This window comes from Leopardus geoffroyi, chromosome X (assembly GCF_018350155.1).
Source record: "Leopardus geoffroyi isolate Oge1 chromosome X, O.geoffroyi_Oge1_pat1.0, whole genome shotgun sequence".
Lineage (NCBI taxonomy): Eukaryota > Metazoa > Chordata > Mammalia > Carnivora > Felidae > Leopardus > Leopardus geoffroyi.
In genome coordinates, this window is record NC_059343.1 from 42101757 (window position 1) to 42124257 (window position 22501).

At 39.7% G+C, this 22501-nt stretch overlaps 1 protein-coding gene across 11 annotated transcripts in view; it reads right to left on the reverse strand.

The window, feature by feature from the left end:
- ZNF182 (zinc finger protein 182) overlaps window positions 1–22501 on the reverse strand; it is a 31294-nt gene continuing 8793 nt past the window's right edge. For 7 of the 11 annotated variants that reach the window (XM_045470987.1, XM_045470989.1, XM_045470985.1 and 4 more), the window contains 3 exons: window positions 7818–7944; window positions 7411–7506; window positions 1–2929 (listed from right to left, as the gene is read on the reverse strand). In XM_045470987.1, coding sequence (XP_045326943.1) covers window positions 1299–2929; window positions 7411–7506; window positions 7818–7944 — 1854 coding nt within the window. In that variant the 3' untranslated portion in view covers window positions 1–1298. Of the gene's footprint in view, window positions 2930–7410; window positions 7507–7798; window positions 7945–22501 lie in introns of those variants that run through there. The other 4 variants (XM_045470990.1, XM_045470992.1, XM_045470991.1 and 1 more) reach the window with 2 other exon arrangements.

Genomic DNA, 22501 nt, shown 5'->3' on the forward strand with positions numbered 1-22501 from the left:
TGCATTTTAAAAAGTTTTATTTATTGAAAAGGTAGTACATCCACATAGCAACGATTTTCAAAAATTATGAAAGGACATACACAGTTGTCTCCCTCCCAACTCCATTCCCCCAGCCACCCATTTCCCCTTCCCTTTCCCAGAGGTAATAGGGTTCCCAGCTTCTCATGTATCTTCCCAGAGATAGTTTATGCATATATGCTCAATTATGTACTTGCCATTTGTTCTTTTTATGTACGAATGGTAGCATATTATATTCACTGTCCTGCACCCTGCTTTTTGCACCTAATGATGTATGTTGGAGATCTTCCACATCACTGCCCAAATGATGCCCAGGTTCTCTTTCTACATTTATTCATTTTGTCTACCTGGGAGTTTGTTATATAAGCATGCTGAGATTCCAGGATCCAGACCCGTCATCTGGACAGCTTCCAACCTCTTGTTTTCACAAACAGTGTACCAGCGAGTATCTATTGTGTTCATCGTTTTGTACATGCATGAGTATATACATTCCTAGAAGTGGAACTGCTGGCTCAAAGCCATTGCATTTGTGGTTTTCATTACTTTGGAATCATTTTTGTTTGAATAAGAGTTTTTCCTGGACGTGCTGTTTGATAAGAAGCCAGGGCCACGTTCTAGGCAGGTAAGAGTTTTTCTTACAATTGGGATGGTTTTTTTTTCTCCATTTGCTATTTCTTTTAGAGTTGATTTCTCCAGTCAGTAAACAGGTGCAGCTGAAGGGTTCTTCACAAGGAACACTCCCTTCTCTTGCCCCAGCCCCTGCCAAGTGCTCCTCTCAGGAGTACAGACTACTTTCTACAAATATGGCTTGTCTGAGCGATTCCTTGTCGAGGCCTCTGTCTCTCCTCAGACCCCAAGTGGGTCTAGGAAACATCCTATCTCCCACCTGCCCATGCCCTCTGCTACTCTTGTGGATGTATGTGGTCTTACACTCAGAGTATATCCTAAACCTCAACTAAGAGTCCTTTCCAGTGCTGTCTCACATCTGCAGCCTTGAGTGTTCTCTCTAAAATCTGCTGCATCACTGCTTGCTTCCCTCTGCCTCTGGCAGCACTCCATCAAGGTTTTAGCTATCTCCTCATTTTGTTAGATACAGAGATTATACTTCTGCTTTTTATCCTGGTAGTTTCTGGGTGAAGAATGAGATGAAAAAAAGAGAGGCTGGCTTTATTCCCCATATTTAAACCAGAAGTCCGAACATACTTTTAAAATGTTAACTAAATTGACAAAAACTTCCTTCAGTGAACATTAACATTTAACAGGCACCACTGATATACTCTCTAATGTGCAATGAGCTTTGACTTCCGGCCGTGGCCTTTTCCGTGGGCTTTCTTTCCCGTATGTGTTCTCTGATGTACGATAAGGTTTGATTTTTGGGTAAAGGCTTTCCCACATTCTGTACACTTGTAGGGTTTCTCTCCAGTATGAGTTCGCTGGTGTACAGTGAATGTGGATTTTTCTCTGAAGGCTTTGCCACACTCAGAACATGCATAGGGTTTCTCTCCTGTGTGTGTTCGCTGATGTATTATGAGCTGTGACTTTTGACTAAAAGCTTTCCAACATACGGGACATTCGTAAGGTTTCTCTCCTGTATGAATTCTCTGATGTATAATGAGCTTGGACTTTTCTCGGAAGGCTTTGCCACATTCATTACATTTATATGGTTTTTCTTCTGTATGAGTTCTTTGATGTATAATGAGGTATGATTTCTGGGAAAATGCTTTTTCACATTCACTGCATTCATAGGGCTTCTCTCCTGTGTGACCCCTCTGGTGTAGCATAAGATAGGATTTCTGAGAGAATGCTTTCTCACATTCATTACATTCAAAAGGTTTCTCTCCTGAATGGGTTCTCTGATGTACACCAAGGTTTGATTTTTGGGTGAAGGTTTTCCCACACACATCACACTCATAGGGTTTCTCTCCTGTATGAGTTCTCTGATGCACGATGAGGGTTGACTTCTCATTGAAAGACTTCCCACATTCGGTACATTTATGAGGTTTCTCTCCTGTATGAGTTCTTTGATGTATAATGAGAGTTGACTTATCACTGAAAGTTTTCTTACACTCATTACATTCATGTGGTTTCTTTCCTGTATGAGTACTATGATGTATAATTAGATCAAGCTTCTGTATGAAAGATTCCCCACATTTAGTGCATTCATAAGTTTTCTCTCCTGTATGGGTTTTCTGATGGACAATGAGGTTTGACTTCTGTGTGAAGGCTTTTCCACATTCGTTACATTCATAAGGCTTCTCTCCTGTATGAGTCCTGTAATGTATGATGACAGTTGACTTTTCTCTGAAGGCTTTTCCACATTCTGGACACTCAAAGGGTCGCTCTCCTGTATGACTTCTCAAATGTATAATGAGCTGAGATTTTTGGCTAAAGGCTTTTCCACATTCAGTACATCCAAAGGGTTTCTCTCCTGTGTGAGTTCTCCAATGTACAATGAGGTGTGACTTCTTGCTGAATGTTTTCCTACATGCAGTGCATTCAAAGGGTTTCTCTCCATTTTTAATTCTCTCTTGTAGACTAAGACCTTTCTTTCGCCTCAGGGCCTTCCCACATTCTTTATATCCATGGGGTTTTACTCCAGGAGTTGTTTTCTCATACTCAGTGTGGAAGAATAATTTTGCACATCCATTATCATGTTTCTTTCCTACAGAACTTCTGGTAAATAGGTCTAAATTATCTACCATATTATTTCCAAATGACTCATGTTTATGGGATCTTTGTATTGAAGCCACAAAGTTTGTACTAAGATGAAGTACATTTCCAAATTCATTATAGTCAGGGCCAGTCCTGGTGATAATTGTTGTCTTGTCAGGGAATCCAATTTGCATCAACAAATACCTATCTTGGTCATCCTGGTGCTGTCTCTCAATTTGTTCATCAACTTGATAGGCTTCTAGAAGGAAGTACAATAAACCATTTTTGTAACTTAACATTATGTAATGGAACTTCTTTAAAAATCCCCTACCATATAAAAGCCAATACTATTTTTGTTTGGGTGCAAAAACGTGATTTTATTAAAGCATGGGGAGAGCTGATATAATTATCTCATTTTATGAGTTCCTAGAGAGAATTTTGATGGTCAAATCCTGTTCTTTTACTAAACTCCCACCTCCTAGTCTTTTTGTTACCAAAAACAATCTTACCTTGATATCTCAGTCTTTCTTACCTCTACTTTTACATCATCTCTGATTCCCATCAATTCTGGGGACTTTATCACCCTTCATTTATCATATGAACTCTTAACTGTACCAACTTACACTATTTCTAACTAGGTAGAAATACAACAGTGTGATTAGTGGACTCAAATTTTACAATCCTGAATCCACATTCTTAGTGAATAGGATAAAGATCTAGAAAGATTAGCCTTACAAAAACAAAGATCACCTTAAAGATCTCTGCCCAATCTGGAGTCATCCAAGCTTGTAGTTTGTCAACACCACCTTCTGCTCCTATCTACATTATTTTCACTAAAAACCCTTCCTCATGTTCTATCACTCACATAGCCCAGTCTTCCATATTTTGCTATGCTCAGAATATCGATAACTTTCAAGGAGCAATTCAGTCTTTTCACAAAAGCTTACTCTGATCTTCCTATATAATTTTTGTTAATTTCTAGTCATCTGTACCACTCATTTAGATAGTTAAAGTTGCAAAGCCTTGCCTTAAATATACCATATTTCACCAATTGCAAGATGCGTATTATTTCACATTTTAACATCTCTGAATCCAGATGTACCTTATAATCAATGACATGTCATAAACTAATTGGTGGCAATTTTTCTTAGTGGTATGTATTAAATTTAATTGGATCTTGGGGCACCTGGGTGGCTCAGTCAGTTGAGTGGCTGGCCAACTCTTGATGTGCGCTCAGGTCATGATCCCAGGGTTGTGGGATCAAGCCTCGTGTTGGGCTCGGCACTGAGCATGGAGCCCACTCAAGATTCTCTCCCTCCCTCTGCCCCTCTCCCTCACTCACACACTCTCTAAAATTAAATTAAAAAAAATCAACTGGATCTTGAAGTCAATAAAATATGGTAAATACTTTTTGCATATATACTGAATTTTAATCATTTTTGTAGTTTAATTTTTTCCTACCTTCTCCTAAAATTCCGTATGAAAATTATCAAATGTACAAAAAAGATGAAAGAGTAAAAAAAGACTCATTACCATTTAGATTTAACAACGATAACACTTACAATAGTAATACTGAAGTTTAAAATGGATCATGTTCCTATGACATCCTTAATTATATTAGCAAAGCACTAGTTCTTAACCAGGCATGAACATCAGAATCACAGGAAAAGCTTTTATAAAATACATCTGATGGGGGCGCCTGGGTGGCGCAGTCGGTTAAGCGTCCGACTTCAGCCAGGTCACGATCTCGCGGTCCGGGAGTTCGAGCCCCGCGTCGGGCTCTGGGCTGATGGCTCAGAGCCTGGAGCCTGTTTCCGATTCTGTGTCTCCCTCTCTCTCTGCCCCTCCCCCGTTCATGCTCTGTCTCTCTCTGTCCCAAAAATAAATAAACGTTGAAAAAAAAAAAAAAAATTAAAAAAAAAAATACATCTGATGGGACCCAAGCTCCACCAAGCATCTACTGAATCTGGACCTCATTAGGTGGTAAGAAGCAGCATAGTTAGGGTCATAAGCTCTCTAGCCCAGGATCAAATCCTGGCTCAACCATTCACTTGCTCTGTGACCTGAGCAACTTACCTAATCTATTTGTATTTTATTTCCCATCTGGAAACAGGAGTTGTAATAGTGCTTACTCAAATGTTGATAGGATTAACCTGCTTATAACAGGGCATGCATGGCACATAGGAAGTACTTTCAACTGTTTGCTAGAACAACTGATGCTACTACTACAATAACAACTACTATTATGATTAAGAGCCACTATACTCCTATAAGAAGAAATAAAGAATATGTCAATATATTCAACATGTTCTTGACCATTAAGTGAAAAAAAGGTGAATAAAACTGTACATAATAGGCTACCATTTTTCTAAAGAAAGAAATATATAAATATATATTTATATGGGCTCATCATATAAACAATGGAAGACTATACCTTTAAATTTTAATAAATGATTACTTATAGGAAAAAGGAAGGAAGAGAATGAGATGGAGGGAAAGCAGCTGAACTTCTTTAAATATACCTTGTTTTCTAGATTTGACTTTGGAACCAAGGCAATATTTTATATAATCATAAAGCAAAACTGAATTTAAAAGGCTTCCATAATAATAATTATACCCTCATCTGTATTTCCAAACAACCATGCTGAAAAGTCTTGATTCTTAATGGCACCAACGTGATTACCTCAATTAATTGAAACCACTATAGACATTTAGCAGTTTCAGAATAATACTAACAATATTACCATCAGATGTTAAGATTAACAAAGTAAAAACCTTTAAGCAGAGAATTTGATTTGGAAATACCAATTTGAACAGATGATATACTTTAAAATCTTTTTTTTTAAAACATAGTTCCTAGCTTTGTCAATAAAAAGGCCTAGAAACAATTCCATAATGTCTAAATTGTGGTCTGAAAACACTTTTTACCCCTAAAAAACCAGGGATCCTTAGAGAAATGGCTGATTCCAGGCCGGAGATGGAAAATATATAAAATGAGCCTGGAACATCTTGTAAGAGAAAGCAAGGAAGCAAAGACTCAGGAGCCAACTTGAAAGGGTTTCCACTGGCCAGAGACAGGGCAGTTTGATTCACAGTAAGAATAAGGCAGTGGATTAAAAAATAAAATATGGATTCTCAAAAAGGACATATTAGTCACCTTTTGAATGATGCTACAAAACCAACTCCTTATTTTTTAAAACTGGTAAATATATGGAAAAACATATGCAACTCATATGGAACTCATGGAACTAACATGTAACCAAATAATAGATGAAGGGCAATCCTCTTTATAGAAATATTCCAGCTAATCAACAAAGAAGGAATGATAGAATATCACCACTTTGCAAACATTAATGAATAGATCTGAGCAATAATCACTGATAACTCATCATTACAATAGACAACCATGCCTCCTGATGGAAGGATGTTATACCAGCTAGGAAGTAAACTTGCTAAAAGAAAATATAAAACCCTGAATCTGATCAAATTTCAAAATCTAACCACCAATTTACAAGAAAAACAAGGGACAGAGGAGTATGTTAAATACCACCATAGGGGACTTAGCAAAGTCCAGAATGTGGGAAACTAAAAGACAACCAGTTACTTTATAAAAATAAAAGAGGAGGGGCGCCCGAGGTGGCTCAATTGGTTAAGCATCCAACTCTTGGTTTTGGCTCAAGTCATGATCTCATGGTTCATGGGATCAAGCCTCACATCATGCTGTGCGCTGATAGCACAGAGCCTGCTGGGGATTCATTCATATTCTTTCTTTCTCAGTTCACACTGTACTTTCCCTGTTTCAGACCTAGAATCAGCAGCTTCTCCAAGGATGTTCGATTCCTTTTTAGTGGGGAATAGTATTGAGAAATCAGCATCTAGGTGCTGGGTGTGCTTATAGCTACCTGGATTCTTGTTTCTTATAACCTACAAATGATTCCTGTCCATCTTTTTTTCCCTTTTATTTCTTTAAAGTTTACTTATTTACTTTTGAGGTATAGAAGAGATAGTGCGCCACATTTTGTATGGTTCCATTTATATGAAATTTCCAGAATAGGAAAAACCATAGAGGCAGAAAGTAGATCAGTAAGTGCCAGGGGCTGGGGGAAGGAAGAAATGGACACTGACTGATAAGGGGTAAGGGTTTCTTTTTGGGGTGACGATAATGTTCTAGAATTAGATAGTGGTGATAGTCTCATAACTGGGTGAATATCCTAAAAATCACTGAATCTGCAGACTTCAAAAGAGTGAATTTTATGGTCTGTGCATTGTATCTCAATAAAGCTATTTTTTAAAAAAGATAATCAAGATTTTTTAGGAGAGCAAATGTGATAGGAATATCTAAAATGAATGGAATCAGGTAATCCAATATGGAATTAGAGCCTTTGTTCCTAGGCCTGTGACTAATGTGGGTCCGGCTTTAGATAAGGCAGCAAGGGAAATGAGAATGGGAGAAGTGGCAGGGTTTAGGGGCAGGGACATGCAGCTAAGACACTTCCATGCCGGGAAAAGGAGCTGTGCAGAAATTTGTGGGTGAGCACCAACTTAAGGGGAGTGGTCTGATGAGTATGGGACAGGGGCGAGGATGTCAGTCTTAAGTCTGAGATATTCATGTCCCTAACTAACAACATCAAATGGTCACAACCTTTCTCAAGACATTCCTGAAAGCCCTTTCAGAGGTCCTTACTCCTGGGTAACAAGGTGGCACTTAGTGTCACCATCGTCTGAGTCAATCCCGCTTACCTGGTAAGTCCCAAATTGAGATTTTTGTCTCTGCCAGGCATGGCTCTTCTACCTCCAATTTGAGGATGAGGTCTGGTTTGGTAACCTGCTGCCCTGCTAATGAGAAATGACAGTGACACCTCCTTGGTCTTCAGAGCCTCTGAGAAAGAAGAAGGTGGAGTGTGGGGCAGCACAAGAGACCTATCAATTGACATAATGGTCAAGTCAAACCACTTCACCTGGGTTTTGAGTTCACAAACACCCTGTCAGGAAAGCAAAGGGGGGGAAAGGAACTTTGATCCCCAGAATTCAATGTCAAACTTTTCAAGCAGTTCAGAGGTCTTACAAGATTTCAAAATTGAGAAAGGATACACCCTCTGTCAGAGACAATCACAAACAGCAAAGTTACCTGAGGAAGCCATTCTTACCCACAGAGACCAGGTTGCTATAGGTCTCTAGCATCACTTCTCTGTACAGAGACTTCTGTGAAGGGTTCAGGTACTGCCACTCCTCGTGGGTGAAATCCACAGCCACATCCTCAAATGTCACGAGTCCCTGTAATTGTACATTCCTTTTATTCTAAAATACTGACCACCGGGTGAGGAGGATGAAAGGAACTTCTGATTGGGTTCCCAGTTCATGGTGATGACTTAATACAAGAGGCCTACATTGTTGGAAAATCACAAATCATGGTAGAAAAACTACTCCATCAAATATATGGAATATTCTCTAAGTATATCGAATATACAAAAGAGAATGTGGTATTCGCACAAGGATAGACAAATAGTCCAGTAGAACTAAAAATAGAATCCAGGGGCACCTGGGTGGCTCAGTCGGTTAAGCGTCCAACTTTGGCTCAGGTCATGATCTCATGGTTCCTGAGTTCGAGCCCGATTCAGGTTCTATGCTGACAGCTCAGAGCCTGGAACCTGCTTCAGGTTCTGTGTCTCCCTCTCTCTCTGTCCCCCCTCCAAAATAAATAAACATTAAAGAATTTTTAAAGAATCCAAATGTGTATGGATACCTGAGTTATGAAAAAGTTGGCCCTACAAAGCAGTGGGGAGAGGATGAGCTTTTCAAATAAATGTGGATGGATTACTGGATATCTACATGGGGGGAAAAAATCACACTTAGCCACTAACTCACTATACACAAAAATCAACTACAGATAAATTGTAAATCTAATGTGAAAGATAATGCAATAAGGTGGCTAGAAAACAATAAAGGAAAATGTTTCATAGTCCTGGGGTAGGGAAAGAATTCTAAAACAAGATGTGAAAAGAGCTACTCATAAAGAAAAGGCTTTAAAATGTTACAAGATTAATAGCACCGCAGTCAGGGAAATACAAATCAAAACCACAATGAGATATCACCTCAGCCTGTCAGAATGGCTAAAATTAACAACACCAAGAAACAACAGGTGTTGGCAAGGATATGGGGCAAGGGTGGTAGGAATGTAAACTGGTGCAGCCACTCTGGAAAACAGTAGGGAGGGTCCTCAAAAAGCTAAAAATAGAACTACTCTATGATCCAGCAATTGCACTACTAGGTATTTACGCAAACAATACAAAAATACTAACTTGAAAGGGATACATGCACCTCAATGTTTATACCAGGACTATTTACAATAGCCAAATTACGGAAAGAGCCCAAATGTCCACTGACTCATGAATGGATAAGGAAGAAGTGGTATGTATGTATGTATGTGTGTGTATGTATATATATATATATATATATATATATATATATGACGGAATATCACTCAGCCATAAAAAAGGATGAAATCTTGCCATTTACAACATGGATGGAACTAGAATTATGCTAAGTGAAATAAGTCAGAGAAAGATAAATACCATATGATTTTACTCATACATGGAATTTAGAAAACAAAATGAATGAGGAAAGGAGAAAACAAAAGAGGGAAAGAGGCAAGCCAAGAAAGACTTTTGACTATAGAGACCAAACTGACGGTTATCAGAGGGGAGGTGGGTGCAGGGATGGATGAAATGGGTGATGGGGATTTAAGGAGTGCACTTGTGATGAGCACTGGATGTTGTATCTAAGTGTTGAATCACTAAATTGTACACCTGAAACTAATATTACACTGTATGTTACCGAACTGGAATTTACATTAAAAAAAAAAATTTTTTTTTTCAATGTTTATTTATTTTTGGGACAGAGAGAGACAGAGCATGAACGGGGGAAGGGCAGAGAGAGAGGGAGACACAGAATCGGAAACAGGCTCCAGGCTCTGAGCCATCAGCCCAGAGCCCGACGCGGGGCTCGAACTCAAGGACCGTGAGATCGTGACCTGGCTGAAGTCGACGCTTAACCGACTGCGCCACCCAGGCGCCCCTGGAATTTACATTTTAAAAAGGTACAGGGCACCTGGGTGGCTCAGTTGGTTAAGCATCCGACTTTGATTCAAGTCATGATCTCATGGTTTGTGGGTTCGAGCCCTGCATCGGGCTCTGTGCTGACATCTCAGAACCTGGAGCCTGTTTCAGATTCTGTCTCCCTCTCTCTCTGCCCCTCCCCTGCTTGCACTCTCTCTCTCTCTCTCTCTCTCTCTCTCTCAAAAATAAAGAAACATTAAAAAAAATGTTTTTTAAGTACTAAAGTAAAAAGGCAAGCTTTAAATGGGAAGACTATCTGCTACACTCAAAAGTGATAAAGGGGGCGCCTGGGTGGCTCAGTCGGTTAAGCATCCGACTTCAGCTTAGGTCATGATCTCACGGTTCATGAGTTTGAGCCCCATGTCGGGCTCTGTGCTGACAGCTCAGAGCCTGGAGCCCACTTGAATTCTATGTCTCCCCCCTTCTCTCTGTCCCTCCCACACTCACTCTCTGTCTCTCACTCAAAAATAAATAAACATTAAAAACTGATAAAGGGATCTTATCTGGAACATAACAAAAGTCCTACAAATCAATAAGAAACACACAACACAGAAAACCAGAGAAGAGATGTGAATATGTACTTCACTAAAAAGAAAACCTCAATGACCTATGAACATAAGAAAACGTACTCAACCCCATTAGCACTCAGGCAACCACTTAAATGTACTCAATGCAATTAGCACCCACATAAATGAAGTTTTAAGCATGCTGAGACACTACTATGCCCCCACTAGAAAGGTTATAATTAGGGGCGCCTGGGTGGCTCAGTCGGTTAAGCGTCCAACTTCGGCTCAGGTCATGATCTCGCGGTTTGTGAGTTCAAGCCCCGCATCGGGCTCTGTGCGGACAGCTCAGAGCCTGGAGCCTGTTTCCGATTCTGTGTCTCCCTCTCTCTCTCTGACCCTCCCCCGTCCATGCTCTGTCTCTCTCTGTCTCAAAAATAAATAAACGTTAAAATTTTTTTTTTTTTTTAAAAAAAGAAAGGTTATAATTAAGCAGACTAAAATATTGTAAGATTGTGTTGAAATGAGAACTCTCACATACTTAGTAGGAATATAAGCTGGCAGAGTTGCTTGGGGAAACAGTTTGACACTGTTTACTAAAGTTAACGATTTCCATATGTTATGACCCAGCAATAGTAGAATTTACTTCTAGGTACACAGCTTAAAGAAAATCATGCACATATGCTCTAGAAAACAAGTACAGGGATGTTCACACAAGCACTACTTCTAAAACAAAAACTGTGGAAAAAATTCAAATGTCCCTCAATACACAACGGGTAAATTGTGGCACAGTCACTTAATGGGATCCTGGGTGGTAATGAAAATAAATGAACTACAACTACACATCCAACAAAGATGAATCTTGCAGATGTACTGATGAACAAAAGAATCCAGACACAAGAGTACATGCTGCATGATTCTATTTAAAAATAGTAAGAGAACAGGCAGGGCCAATCCATGATGCTAAAAATCAGGAGTGACTGATTATCTTTGTGGGTGGTACTGATTGGGAGAAGGCATGAGTGTGGATTGAGGTCCTTGTTATGTTCTAATCTTGACCTGGAGGGTGACTACACGGTGTGTTCACTTTGTGCTAATGCATCAAGTTGTTCACATATAAACTGCATTTCACATATAATTAAATGTACTTTATCTCTTTATACTTAAACATTATTTTTGACAAAAGTGCAAAGGTAGGGGCGTCTGGGTGGCTCAGTCAGTTGAGTGTCCAACTCTTGATTTCGGCTCAGGTCATGATCGCACAGTTTGAGGGTTTGAGCCCTTCCCTGGATTCCATGCCGACAGTGCAGAGCCTATTTAGGATCCTCTCTCTCCCTCTCTCCCTGCCCCTCCCCAGTTCCCGTTCTCTCTCTCTCTCAAAAATAAATAAATAAACTTTAGAAAAAGTGCAATGGCAATTCAATGGAAAATGGGAGTTCCCATTTCAACAAATGGTGCTGGAACAATTGGATATAAATACGCAGAAAAAACCTCCAGTAAATACCTCCAATATATATAAAACTTAGACTCAAAATAGATCACAGACCTAATGCAAAATCTAAACCTATAAAATTTCGAGAAGAAAATATAGGAGAAAACCTTTTTAACATTAGGGTAGCCAAATATTTCTTAGGTGGGACAGTAAAATTCAAAGACACTGTTAAGAGAAGAAAAAGCCACAGAATGAAACAAAATATTTACAAATCACATTCTGGCCAAAAAAAAAAAAAAAAAAGTTATATTGAGAATACATAAAGAACTCTCAAAACTAAAAAAACGCAAAAGATATTAAGCCAAAACAGATATACAAATTACAAATAGGTACATATAAAGATACTTAACATCAGGAAACTGCAAAATAAAACCACAATGAGAGAGGAGTTCAAGATGGCCCTGTGGGAAGACCATGAAATCACCTCCTCCCATGGACACAACAAACTTCCAGCTATATGTGGAACAATTTTCCTCTAAAAAGGACCTGAGAACTAGATGAACAGCACATCCATAACAAAAGACAAGGAGACACACTGAGAAGGGCAGGAGAGGCAATGACAGAGCCTTGCCTGGGAACCCACCCATCCCAGACGTGGTGACCCCACAATCAGAAGGGATCCCAAAAATATGGAACTCTACTCAAAGAGTAAAGGGATTGTGCCCCACTTCAGCAACCCCCAACCCTGGGGGCCAGCATCAGAAAGATAAGACCCCAACATGTCTAGTTTTGAAAACCAATGGGGATTAAGATCAGGAGAATCATAGTACTACAGGGAACATATAGATGCCACTCAAAGCAGCTGTCACAGAGGCAGGAACTTACAAGGACTTTATCTGGGGATGGAAGCACTGGACAATGGCATTTTAGCAATCTCATCCTAATTTGATGGTGATGAAACCAACAGGCACCATTTTTGGTGCTTACTAGCACCAGAGGCCATGCTCTGCCCACCCCATGCCATAACTGGGCTGAATTAGCACCCCACGCACCCTGCATAGTGCCCAACCCACAACAGGGCTGGGCTAGCACCCCAAGCACCATGCAACCTTCGCAGAGACCAAGCCACAGGAATGACAGGTGAAGCATCCCAAGCCCCATTCTCCCTGCTCAGTGGCCAAGATGCAAACAGGCCAGGTCAGTGACCCATCCCCATCTTTCCACATAGTGGCTAAACTGTGAACGGATAGGGTGAGTGCCATGAGCCCTGCCCTCCCCATGCAGAGACCAAGCCACAATGGATGGGCTAACAGCTTGAATCCCACTCTCCCCATGAAGCAGTCCAGTCACAACAAAGCCAGGCAAGTGCCCTGAGTCCTGACCTCCCCACACAGCAGCTATGGCCGGCCCTATCAGAGCCAGCATGCACATGCAGCCCACACAAGAGACACCCACAGAGTGCCAGACTCTGGTGGCCAAGGGAGAATTCTGGGCCACATGGAACATTTCCTACACAAGACTGCTCCTTCAAGACTGAGGGAGGTAGCTGTTTTACCTAATATATACAGACAAACGTAGAGAGACATGCAAAACGAGGAGACAGAGGAATATGTTCCAAACCAAAGAAGAAGGCAAATCCTCAGAAAAAGACCTTAATGAAATAGAGATTAGCAACCTACCCAATAAAGAATTCTAAGTGATGGTCGTAAAGATACTCACTGATCTCAGGAGAAGAATGGATGAACACAGTAAGAACTTCAACAAAAAGAAAAAAATATATAAGTACCAAACAGAAGTTATAACTAAACTGAAAAATACACTAGAGGGGTTCAAAAGTTGAATGAATGAAATGGAAGCACAAATCAGAGGACCATAAGACAAAGCAATGGAAAACAGTCAGAAAGAGCAGCAAGGTAAAAAAAGAACTAAAAGTAAGGATATCTTAAAGGACCACAGGCACAACATTAAGCAGAATAATATTTGCATTGTAAGAGTCCCAGAAGAGAAAAAGGATCGTAAAATTTCTTGAAGAAATAGTGGCTGAAAACTTCCCTAACCTGGGGAAGGATACAGACATTCAAGTTCAAGAAGCCCAGAGAGTTCAAATTAAGATGAACCCAAAGAAAAACACACCAGGACACATTATAATTATAATGGTAGAAGTTAAGGATAGTGAGAAAATATTTTTTTTAGGTTTATTTATTTATTTAGAGAGAGAGAGAGAGTGCATGCGTGTGCACGAGCCAGGAAGGGGCAGAGAGAGAAGGAGAAAGAGAGAATCCCAAGCAGGCTCTACACTGTCAGCACAGAGCCCGATGTGGGGATCAAACCCACAAACCATGAGATCATGACCCAAGCCAAAACAAGAGTCAAAGGCTCAACCGACTGAGCCACCCAGGCACCCCAAGGATAACAAGAAAATCTTAAAAGCAGTAAGAGAAAAGCAACAATACCATGTACAAAGGAGACCCCATAAGGTTTTTAGACTTTTCAGCAGAAACTTTGCAAACCAAAAAGGAGTGGGGTGACATATTTAAAGTACTAAAAGGGGAAAAAGTGCCAACCAGGAATTCTCTACCCATCAAGGTTATCATTCAAAATTGAAGGAGAGATTAAGAGTTTTCCAGATAAGCAAAATCTAACAGAGTTCATCACCACTAAACTGGCCGTACAAGAAATGTTAAAGGGACTTCTCTAAGCTAAGAAGAAAAGGCACTAATTAATTTTAAAATACATACGAAAGTGAAAATAGAAAAGGTAGGTAAAAATTAAAGGTAGTAGATCAACCACTTATAAAGCAAGTATGAAGGGTAAAAGACAGAAGTAGTAAAATTAATTGAAAATAAAACAGTTGGGGCGCCTGGGTGGCGCAGTCGGTTAAGCGTCCGACTTCAGCCAGGTCACGATCTCGCTGTCTGTGAGTTCGAGCCCCGCATCAGGCTCTGGGCTGATGGCTCAGAGCCTGGAGCCTGTTTCCGATTCTGTGTCTCCCTCTCTCTCTGCCCCTCCCCCGTTCATGCTCTGTCTCTCTCTGTCCCAAAAATAAATAAACGTTGAAAAAAAAAAATTAAAAAAAAAAAAAAAAAAAAAAAAAAAAAAAAAAAAGAAAATAAAACAGTTAAGGGATACATAAAATAAAAAGTAAACTGTATCATCAAAAATCTAAAATGTAGGAGGAAGGAGTAAAAATTTAAAGTTTTGGAATGTGTTCAAAATTAATTTACTGTCAATTCAAAAATGAGTTACATACATGTTATATGTGAACCGAACAGTAACCACAAAGAAAAAAATTACAGTAAATACATAGAAAGGAATCTAAACACAACACTACAGAAGACAAACCATAAGGGAAGAAAGAGAAGAAGAAACAGAGGGGAACTACAACAGCCAGAAAACAATTAACAAAATGGCAATAAGTACATATCTATCAATAATTAAATGTAAATGGACTAAATGCTCCAATCAAAAAACAAAGGGTGGATGGATGGGAAAAAAGCCCTTTTATAGGCTACGCACAAGAGACTCACTTCAAACCTAAGGACACACACAGACTAAAAGTAGAGGGGAAACTGGGTGGCTCAGTTGGTTAAGCTTCCGACTTCGGCCCAAGTCATGATCTCGCAGTTCACGAGTTCAAGCCCCGTGTGAGGCTCCGTACTGACAACTCAGAGCCTGGAGCCTACTTCAGAGTCTATGTATCCCCCTCTCTCTCTGCCCCTACCCTGTTCATGCTCGCTTGCTCTCTCTCTCAAAAATAAACATTAAGGGGCGCCTGGGTGGCGCAGTCGGTTAAGCGTCCGACTTCAGCCAGGTCACGATCTCGCGGTCCGTGAGTTCGAGCCCCGCGTCGGGCTCTGGGCTGATGGCTCAGAGCCTGGAGCCTGTTTCCGATTCTGTGTCTCCCTCTCTCTCTGCCCCTCCCCCGTTCATGCTCTGTCTCTCTCTGTCCCAAAAATAAATAAACGTTGAAAAAAAAAAAAAATTAAAAAAAAAAAAAAAATAAACATTAAAATTAAAAAAAAAGAAAGTAAAGGGATAGAAAAGGATATATCATGTAAGTGGAAATAAAAAGAGAGCTGGGATAGGAATACTTGTATCAGAAAAATTAGACTTTAAAACAAAGACCATAACAAAAGACAAAGAAGGGTACTACATAATGATAAAGGGGTTGATCTAACAAGATGATATGACATTTGTAAATATGTATGAACTGAATATAGGAGCACCTAAATATATAAAGCAAATATTAACAGCAATAAAGAGATAAATAGACAGCAATACAATAATAGTAGGGGATTTTAACACCTCACTTAAATCAATGGAGAGATCATCCAGACAAAAAAATCAAAAAGAAAACATTGGCCTTAAACAACACACTAGACCAGAGGGACTTAATAGATATATACAGAACACCCCATCCAAAAACAGGAGATGGGGCGCCTGGGTGGCTCAGTCGGTTATGCATCCTACTTCAGCTCAGGTCATGATCTCACAGTTCGTGGTTTCAAGCCCCATGTCAGGCTCTGTGCTGACAGTTCAGAGACTCAAGCCTGCTTCGGATCCATCCTGTGTTCATTCTCTTTCTCTCTCTCTCTCTTTCTGTCTCTCTCTCAAAAATAAATAAACATTAAAAAAACAGGAGAATACACATTTTTCTTGAGTGCACAAGGAACATTCTCCAGGATGGACTACGTGTTAGATCACAAAACAAGTCAATAAGTTTAACAAGACTGAAATCATATCAAGCATCTTTTCTACAACTGTATGAAACTAAAAATCAATTACAAGAAACAACTGGAAAAACACAAACATGGAGACTAAACAACATGCTATTAACCAATGAATGAATCAAAAAGAAATCAAAAGATAACATGAGACAAATGAAAATGGAAACACAATGTTCCAAAATCTTTGGGACACAGCAAAAGCAGTTCTGAGAGAAGTTCATAGCAATACAGGTCTACCTCAGGAAACAAGAAAAACATCAAATAAACAATCTGTCTTAACACTTAAGGAAATAAAGAAAGAACAAAGCCCAAAGTTAGTATTAGAAAGGAAAGAATAAAGATCAGAATGGAAATAAATGAAATAGACACTAAAAAAAAAAAAAAAAAAAGAATAGAAAGGATGAATGAAAGTAAGAGATGGTTCTTTGAAAAGGTAAACAAAATGAACAAACTTTTAGCCAGACTCAAGAAAAGAGAGCCCAAATAATAAAATCATAAACAAATGAGAAATTAAAACTGATACCACAGAAATACAAAGGAAAAGAGAATACAATAAACAGTTATATACTACCAATTAGACAACCTAGAAAAAATGGACAAATTCCTAGAAACATATAATCTTCTAAGACTAAATCATGAAGAAATAGAAAATCTGAATAGACCAATTATTAACAATGAAATTGAATCAGTAATCAAAAACTCCCAATAAACAAAAGTCCAGGTCAAGTTGGCTTCCTCAAATTATTCCAACTCTTGAAGAGGAAGGAACACTTTCAAACTCACTTTACAAGGCCAGCATTACCCTGATACCAAAACCAAAGACACTACAAAAAAATTACAGGCCAATATCCCTGCTGAACATAGATGCAAAAGTCCTCAACTAAATATTAGCAAACCGAATTCAATGTCAATAATAACATGTAAAGGATCACACCCCATGACCAAGTGGGATTCATTCCAGGCATACAAGAATGGTTCAACATCCAAAAATCAATGAGATACACCAAAAAAAGCATTTGACAAATTTCAACATCCATTTATGATAAAAACCCCCAACAAAGTGGATATGCAGAGAAGGTATCTCAACACAATAAAGGCCATATATGACAAGCCCACACCTAATTTTATACTCAACAGTGAAAAGCTGAAAGCCTTTACTCTAAGATTAGAAACAACCCAAGGATGTCTACTCACCACTTTTATTCAAAAGAATACTGGAAGGCCTAGCCACAGTAATTACACAGAAAAAAGAAAGAAATAAAAGGCATTTAAATAGGAAGAAGTAAAACTGTCACTATTTGCAAATGAGATGCTATTACATTAAGAACCCTAAAGACACCACCAAATAACTACTCAAATAAATTCAGTAAAGTTGTAGGACACAAAATTAATAATCAGAAATCTGTTGTGTTTCTATACACTAAAAACAAACTATCAGAAAGCCATATTAAGAAAACAACCAGATTTACAAGTGCATCAAAAGGAACAAAATACCTAGGAATAAACAAGGTAAGGCCATGGCCAGAGATTTAAGCAAAACAGATATAAGTAACATGCCTGATGGATAATTTAAAGAACAATCAGATGGGGGCGCCGGGGTGGCTTGGTTGGTTAGGCGTCTGACCTCGGCTCAGGTCATGATCTCACGGTCCGTGAGTTCGAGCCCCAAGTCGGGCTCTGTGCTGACAGCTCAGAGCCTGGAGCCTGTTTCAGATTCTGTGTCTCCCTCTCTCTCTGCCCCTCTCCTGTTCATGCTCTGTCTCTCTCTGTCTCAAAAATAAATAAACGTTAAAAAATAAAAATAAAAAAATAAAGCACAATCATATGGATACTCACTGGGCTTGAGAAAAAAATAGAAGACATCAGTGAGATGCTTACCAAAGAGATAAAAGAGTGAAAAACAAATCAATCAGAGATGAAGAATGCAATAAATGAGATGAGAAACACGCCTGGTGCAATGAACAGCAGGTTAGAAGAAACAGAAAAACAAATTAGTGACCTAGAGGACAAACTAATGGAAAATAATACAGCTGAAGAAAAGAAAGAGAGAATTATGCAACACGAGAAATAGACTTAGTTAGGGATCTCGGTGACTCCATCAAACATAACATTCGTATTATAGGAGTCCCAGAAGAGGAAGAAAGAGAAAAGGGGGCAGAAAACTTATTTGAAGAAATAAGAGCTGAAAACTTCCCTAACCTGGGGAAGGAAACAGACATCCAGATCCACAAGGAACAGAGATCTCCGATCAAAATCAACAAAGGTGGGCCAACAGCAAGACATATTGTAATTAAATGTGCAAAATATAGTGATGAAGAAAAAATCTTAAAAGCAGCAAGACAAAGTCTTAAGGGGTGCCTGGCTGGCTCAGTCAGTACAGCATGTGACTCTTGATCTTGGGGTTGTGGGTTTGAGCCCCATGTTGGGTGTAGAGATTAGTCAAGAAATAAAATCATAAAAAAACAGTCCTTAACTTATAAGGGAAGACCCATAAGGCTACCTGCAGATTTATCAACAGAAACTTGGCAAACCAGGAGGGAGTGGCATAATATATTCAAATTGCTGAATGGAAAAATCTGTTGCCAAGAATACTCTATCCAGCAAGGCTATCCTTCAGAATAGAGAGAAAAAGAATTTCCTGAACAAACAAAAACTAAAGGAGCATGTGACCACTAAACCAGCCCTGCAAGAAATATTAAGGGGGAGTCTTTGAGTGGAAAGGAGAGACAAAAGTGACAGTACAGGGGTGCCTCGGTGGCTCAGTTAATCATTTGACTTTTTAATGTTTTTATTTATTTTTTTAGAAAGACAAAGCGTGAGTGGGGGAGGGGCAGAGACAGAGGGAGACACAGAATCCAAAGGAGGCTCCAGGCTCTGAGCTGTCAGCACAGAACCTGACATGGGGCTCAAACTCACGAACCATGAGATCATGACCTGAGCCGAAGTTGGCCGCTTAACTGACTGAGCCACCCAGGCGCCCCAATCATCCGACTCTTGATTTCAGCTCAGGTCATGCATGATCTTGCAGTTCCTGAGATTGAGCCCCACGTCAGGCTCTGCGCTGACAGCACAGAGCCTGCTTTAGATTCTCTCTCTCCCTCTCTGTCTCCCCCTCCCCAGTGCATGCGCTCACTTTCTCTCAAAAAAAAAAAAAAACTTAAAAGGGGTGCCTGGGTGGCTCAGTCAGTTAAGTGCCCAACTTTGGCTCAGGTCATGATCTCACTGTTCGTGAGTTTGAGCGCCACGTCTGGCTCTGTGCTGACGGCTCAGAGCCCGGAGCCTGCTTCAGATTCTGTGTCTTCCTCTCTCTTTGCCCCTTGCCCACTCATGCTTGGACTCTCTCTCAAAAATAAACAAACATTAACAAAATTAAATAAACAAAAAAATTCAAAAGTGACAGTATAAAGGCAGGAAATACAAAAGCAGTAAAAAATATTTCTGCAGGGGCGCCTGGGTGGCGCAGTCGGTTAAGCGTCCGACTTCAGCCAGGTCACGATCTCGCGGTCCGTGAGTTTGAGCCCCGCATCGGGCTCTGGGCTGATGGCTCAGAGCCTGGAGCCTGTTTCCAATTCTGTGTCTCCCTCTCTCTGCCCCTCCCCTGTTCATGCTGTGTCTCTCTCTGTCCCAAAAATAAATAAACGTTGAAAAAAAAAAATTTAAAAAAAAAATATTTCTGCATATTTCTGCAAAATCAGATCATTTCTGTAAAAATCAGTGAAGGAACTCAGACAAAAAAAGGATATAAAATATAATAACATACCTAAAATGTGGGGAGGAGAAAAGAATGGGTTCAAACTGGAATGACCATCAATATATATTGCTATTTGCAGAAGATGTTATACACAAACCTAATGGTGACCATCTATCAAAAACCACTAATAACCATGAAAAGAATAAAAAGAAATCCAAATATATCACTAAAAGACAATGAGCAAAATGGGGGGCCTGGGTGCCTCAGTTGGTTAAGCATCCAACTTCAGCTCAGGTCATGATCTCACGGCTCGTGAGTTCGAGCCCTGCTGTGGGCTCTGTGCTGACAGCTCAGAGCCTGGAGCCCACTTCAGATTCTCTATCTCTCTCTCTGCCCCTCCCCTCCTCACACTCTGTCTCTCTCTCCTTCAAAATAAATAAACATTGGGGCGCCTGGGTGGCGCAGTCGGTGAAGCGTCCGACTTCAGCCAGGTCACGATCTCGCGGTCCGTGAGTTCGAGCCCCGCGTCGGGCTCTGGGCTGATGGCTCAGAGCCTGGAGCCTGTTTCCGATTCTGTGCCTCCCTCTCTCTCTGCCCCTCCCCTGTTCATGTTCTGTCTCTCTCTGTCCCAAAAATAAATAAACGTTGAAAAAAAAAATTCAAAATAAATAAACATTAAAAAAAATTTTTAATTAGCAAAACATGAGAGAAAGACAAGAAAGGATCAGAGAAAATCTCCAGAAACAACCACAAAACAAGTAATACAAATAAAATACATATCTACCAATAATTACTCTGAATGTAAATGGACCAGAAGGGAGTGGCATGATATATTCACAGTGCTGAATGGGAAAAATCTGCAGCCAAGAATATACTCTATCCAGCAAAGCTATCATTCAGAACAGAAGGAGAGATAAAGAGTTTTCCAGACAAATATTAAAGAGTTTGTGACCAGTAAACATGCCCTGCAAGAAATACTAAAGGAGACACTTTGAGTGGAATGGAAAGGCCAAAAGTGACAAAGACCAGAAAGGAACAGAGAAAATCTCCAGAAGTGATGACAAAACAAGAAATAAAATGGCAACAAATACATATCTATTAATAATTGCTCTGAATGTAAATGGACTAAAAACTCCAATTACAAAACATAGGGTGTCAGAATGGATAAAAAAATAAGACCATCTATATGTTGCCTACAAGAGACTCATTTTATTTTTCACTTTTTGAAGATTTTATTTTCTCAGTAATCTCTACATCCAATGTGGGGCTTTAACTCACAACCCCAAGATCAAGAGTCACATGCTGTACCCACTGAGCCATCCAGGCACCCAATACAAGAGACTCATTTTATTTATTTTTTTAATCTTATTTTTGAGAGACAGAAAGAGCGCAAGCAGGGGAGGAACAGAGGGAAAGGGAGACACAGAATCCGAAGCAGGCTCCAGGCTCTGAGCTGTCAGCACAAAGCCCAACATGGGGCTCAAACTCATGAACCGTGAGATCATGACCTGAGCCAAAGTTGGATGCTTAACCAACTGCTTACAGGAATTAATTGATAATAATACAAAATAGTAGGGAACTTTACCATCCCACTTACATCAAGGGACAGATCATCTAAACGGAAAATAAATAAGGAAACAATGGTTTTGAATGACACACTGGACCAGATGCACTTAATGGATATACTTAGAACATACTATTCTAAAACAGCAGAATACACATTACTTTCAAGGGCACATGGGACATTCTCCAGAATAGATCACATATTAGGTCACAACACAGACCTCAACAAATACAAAAAGACTGAAATCATACCATTCATACTATGTGGTTCTCTGAACCACAACACCATGAAACTTGAAGTTAACCACAAGAAAAAATCTGGAAAGACCATAAATATATGGAGGTTAAACAATATGCTACCAAACAATGAATGGGTCAACAAGAAAATCAAAGAAAAAATTAAAAAATACATAAAACAAATGAAAATTAAAACACACTTCTCCAAAGCCTTTGGGATGCAGCAAAAGCTGTCCTAAGAAGAAAGTATGCAGAAATACAGGCCTACCTCAAGAAGCAAGAAAACTCTCAAATAAACAACCTACCCTTACACATAAAGGAGCTAGAAAAAGAACAAATGAAGCCTATCACCAGCAGAGGGAAGGAAATAATAGAGATTAGAACAGAAATAAATGATACAGAAACTTAAAAAATAATAGAACGGGGAACCTGGGCAACTCAGTCAGTTAAGCATCCAACATTGGCTCGGGTCGTGATCTCAGTTTGTGAGTTCAAGCCCTGAGTTGGTCTCTGTGCTAACAGCTCAAAGCCTAGAGCCTGCTTCAGATTCTGTGTCTCCCTCT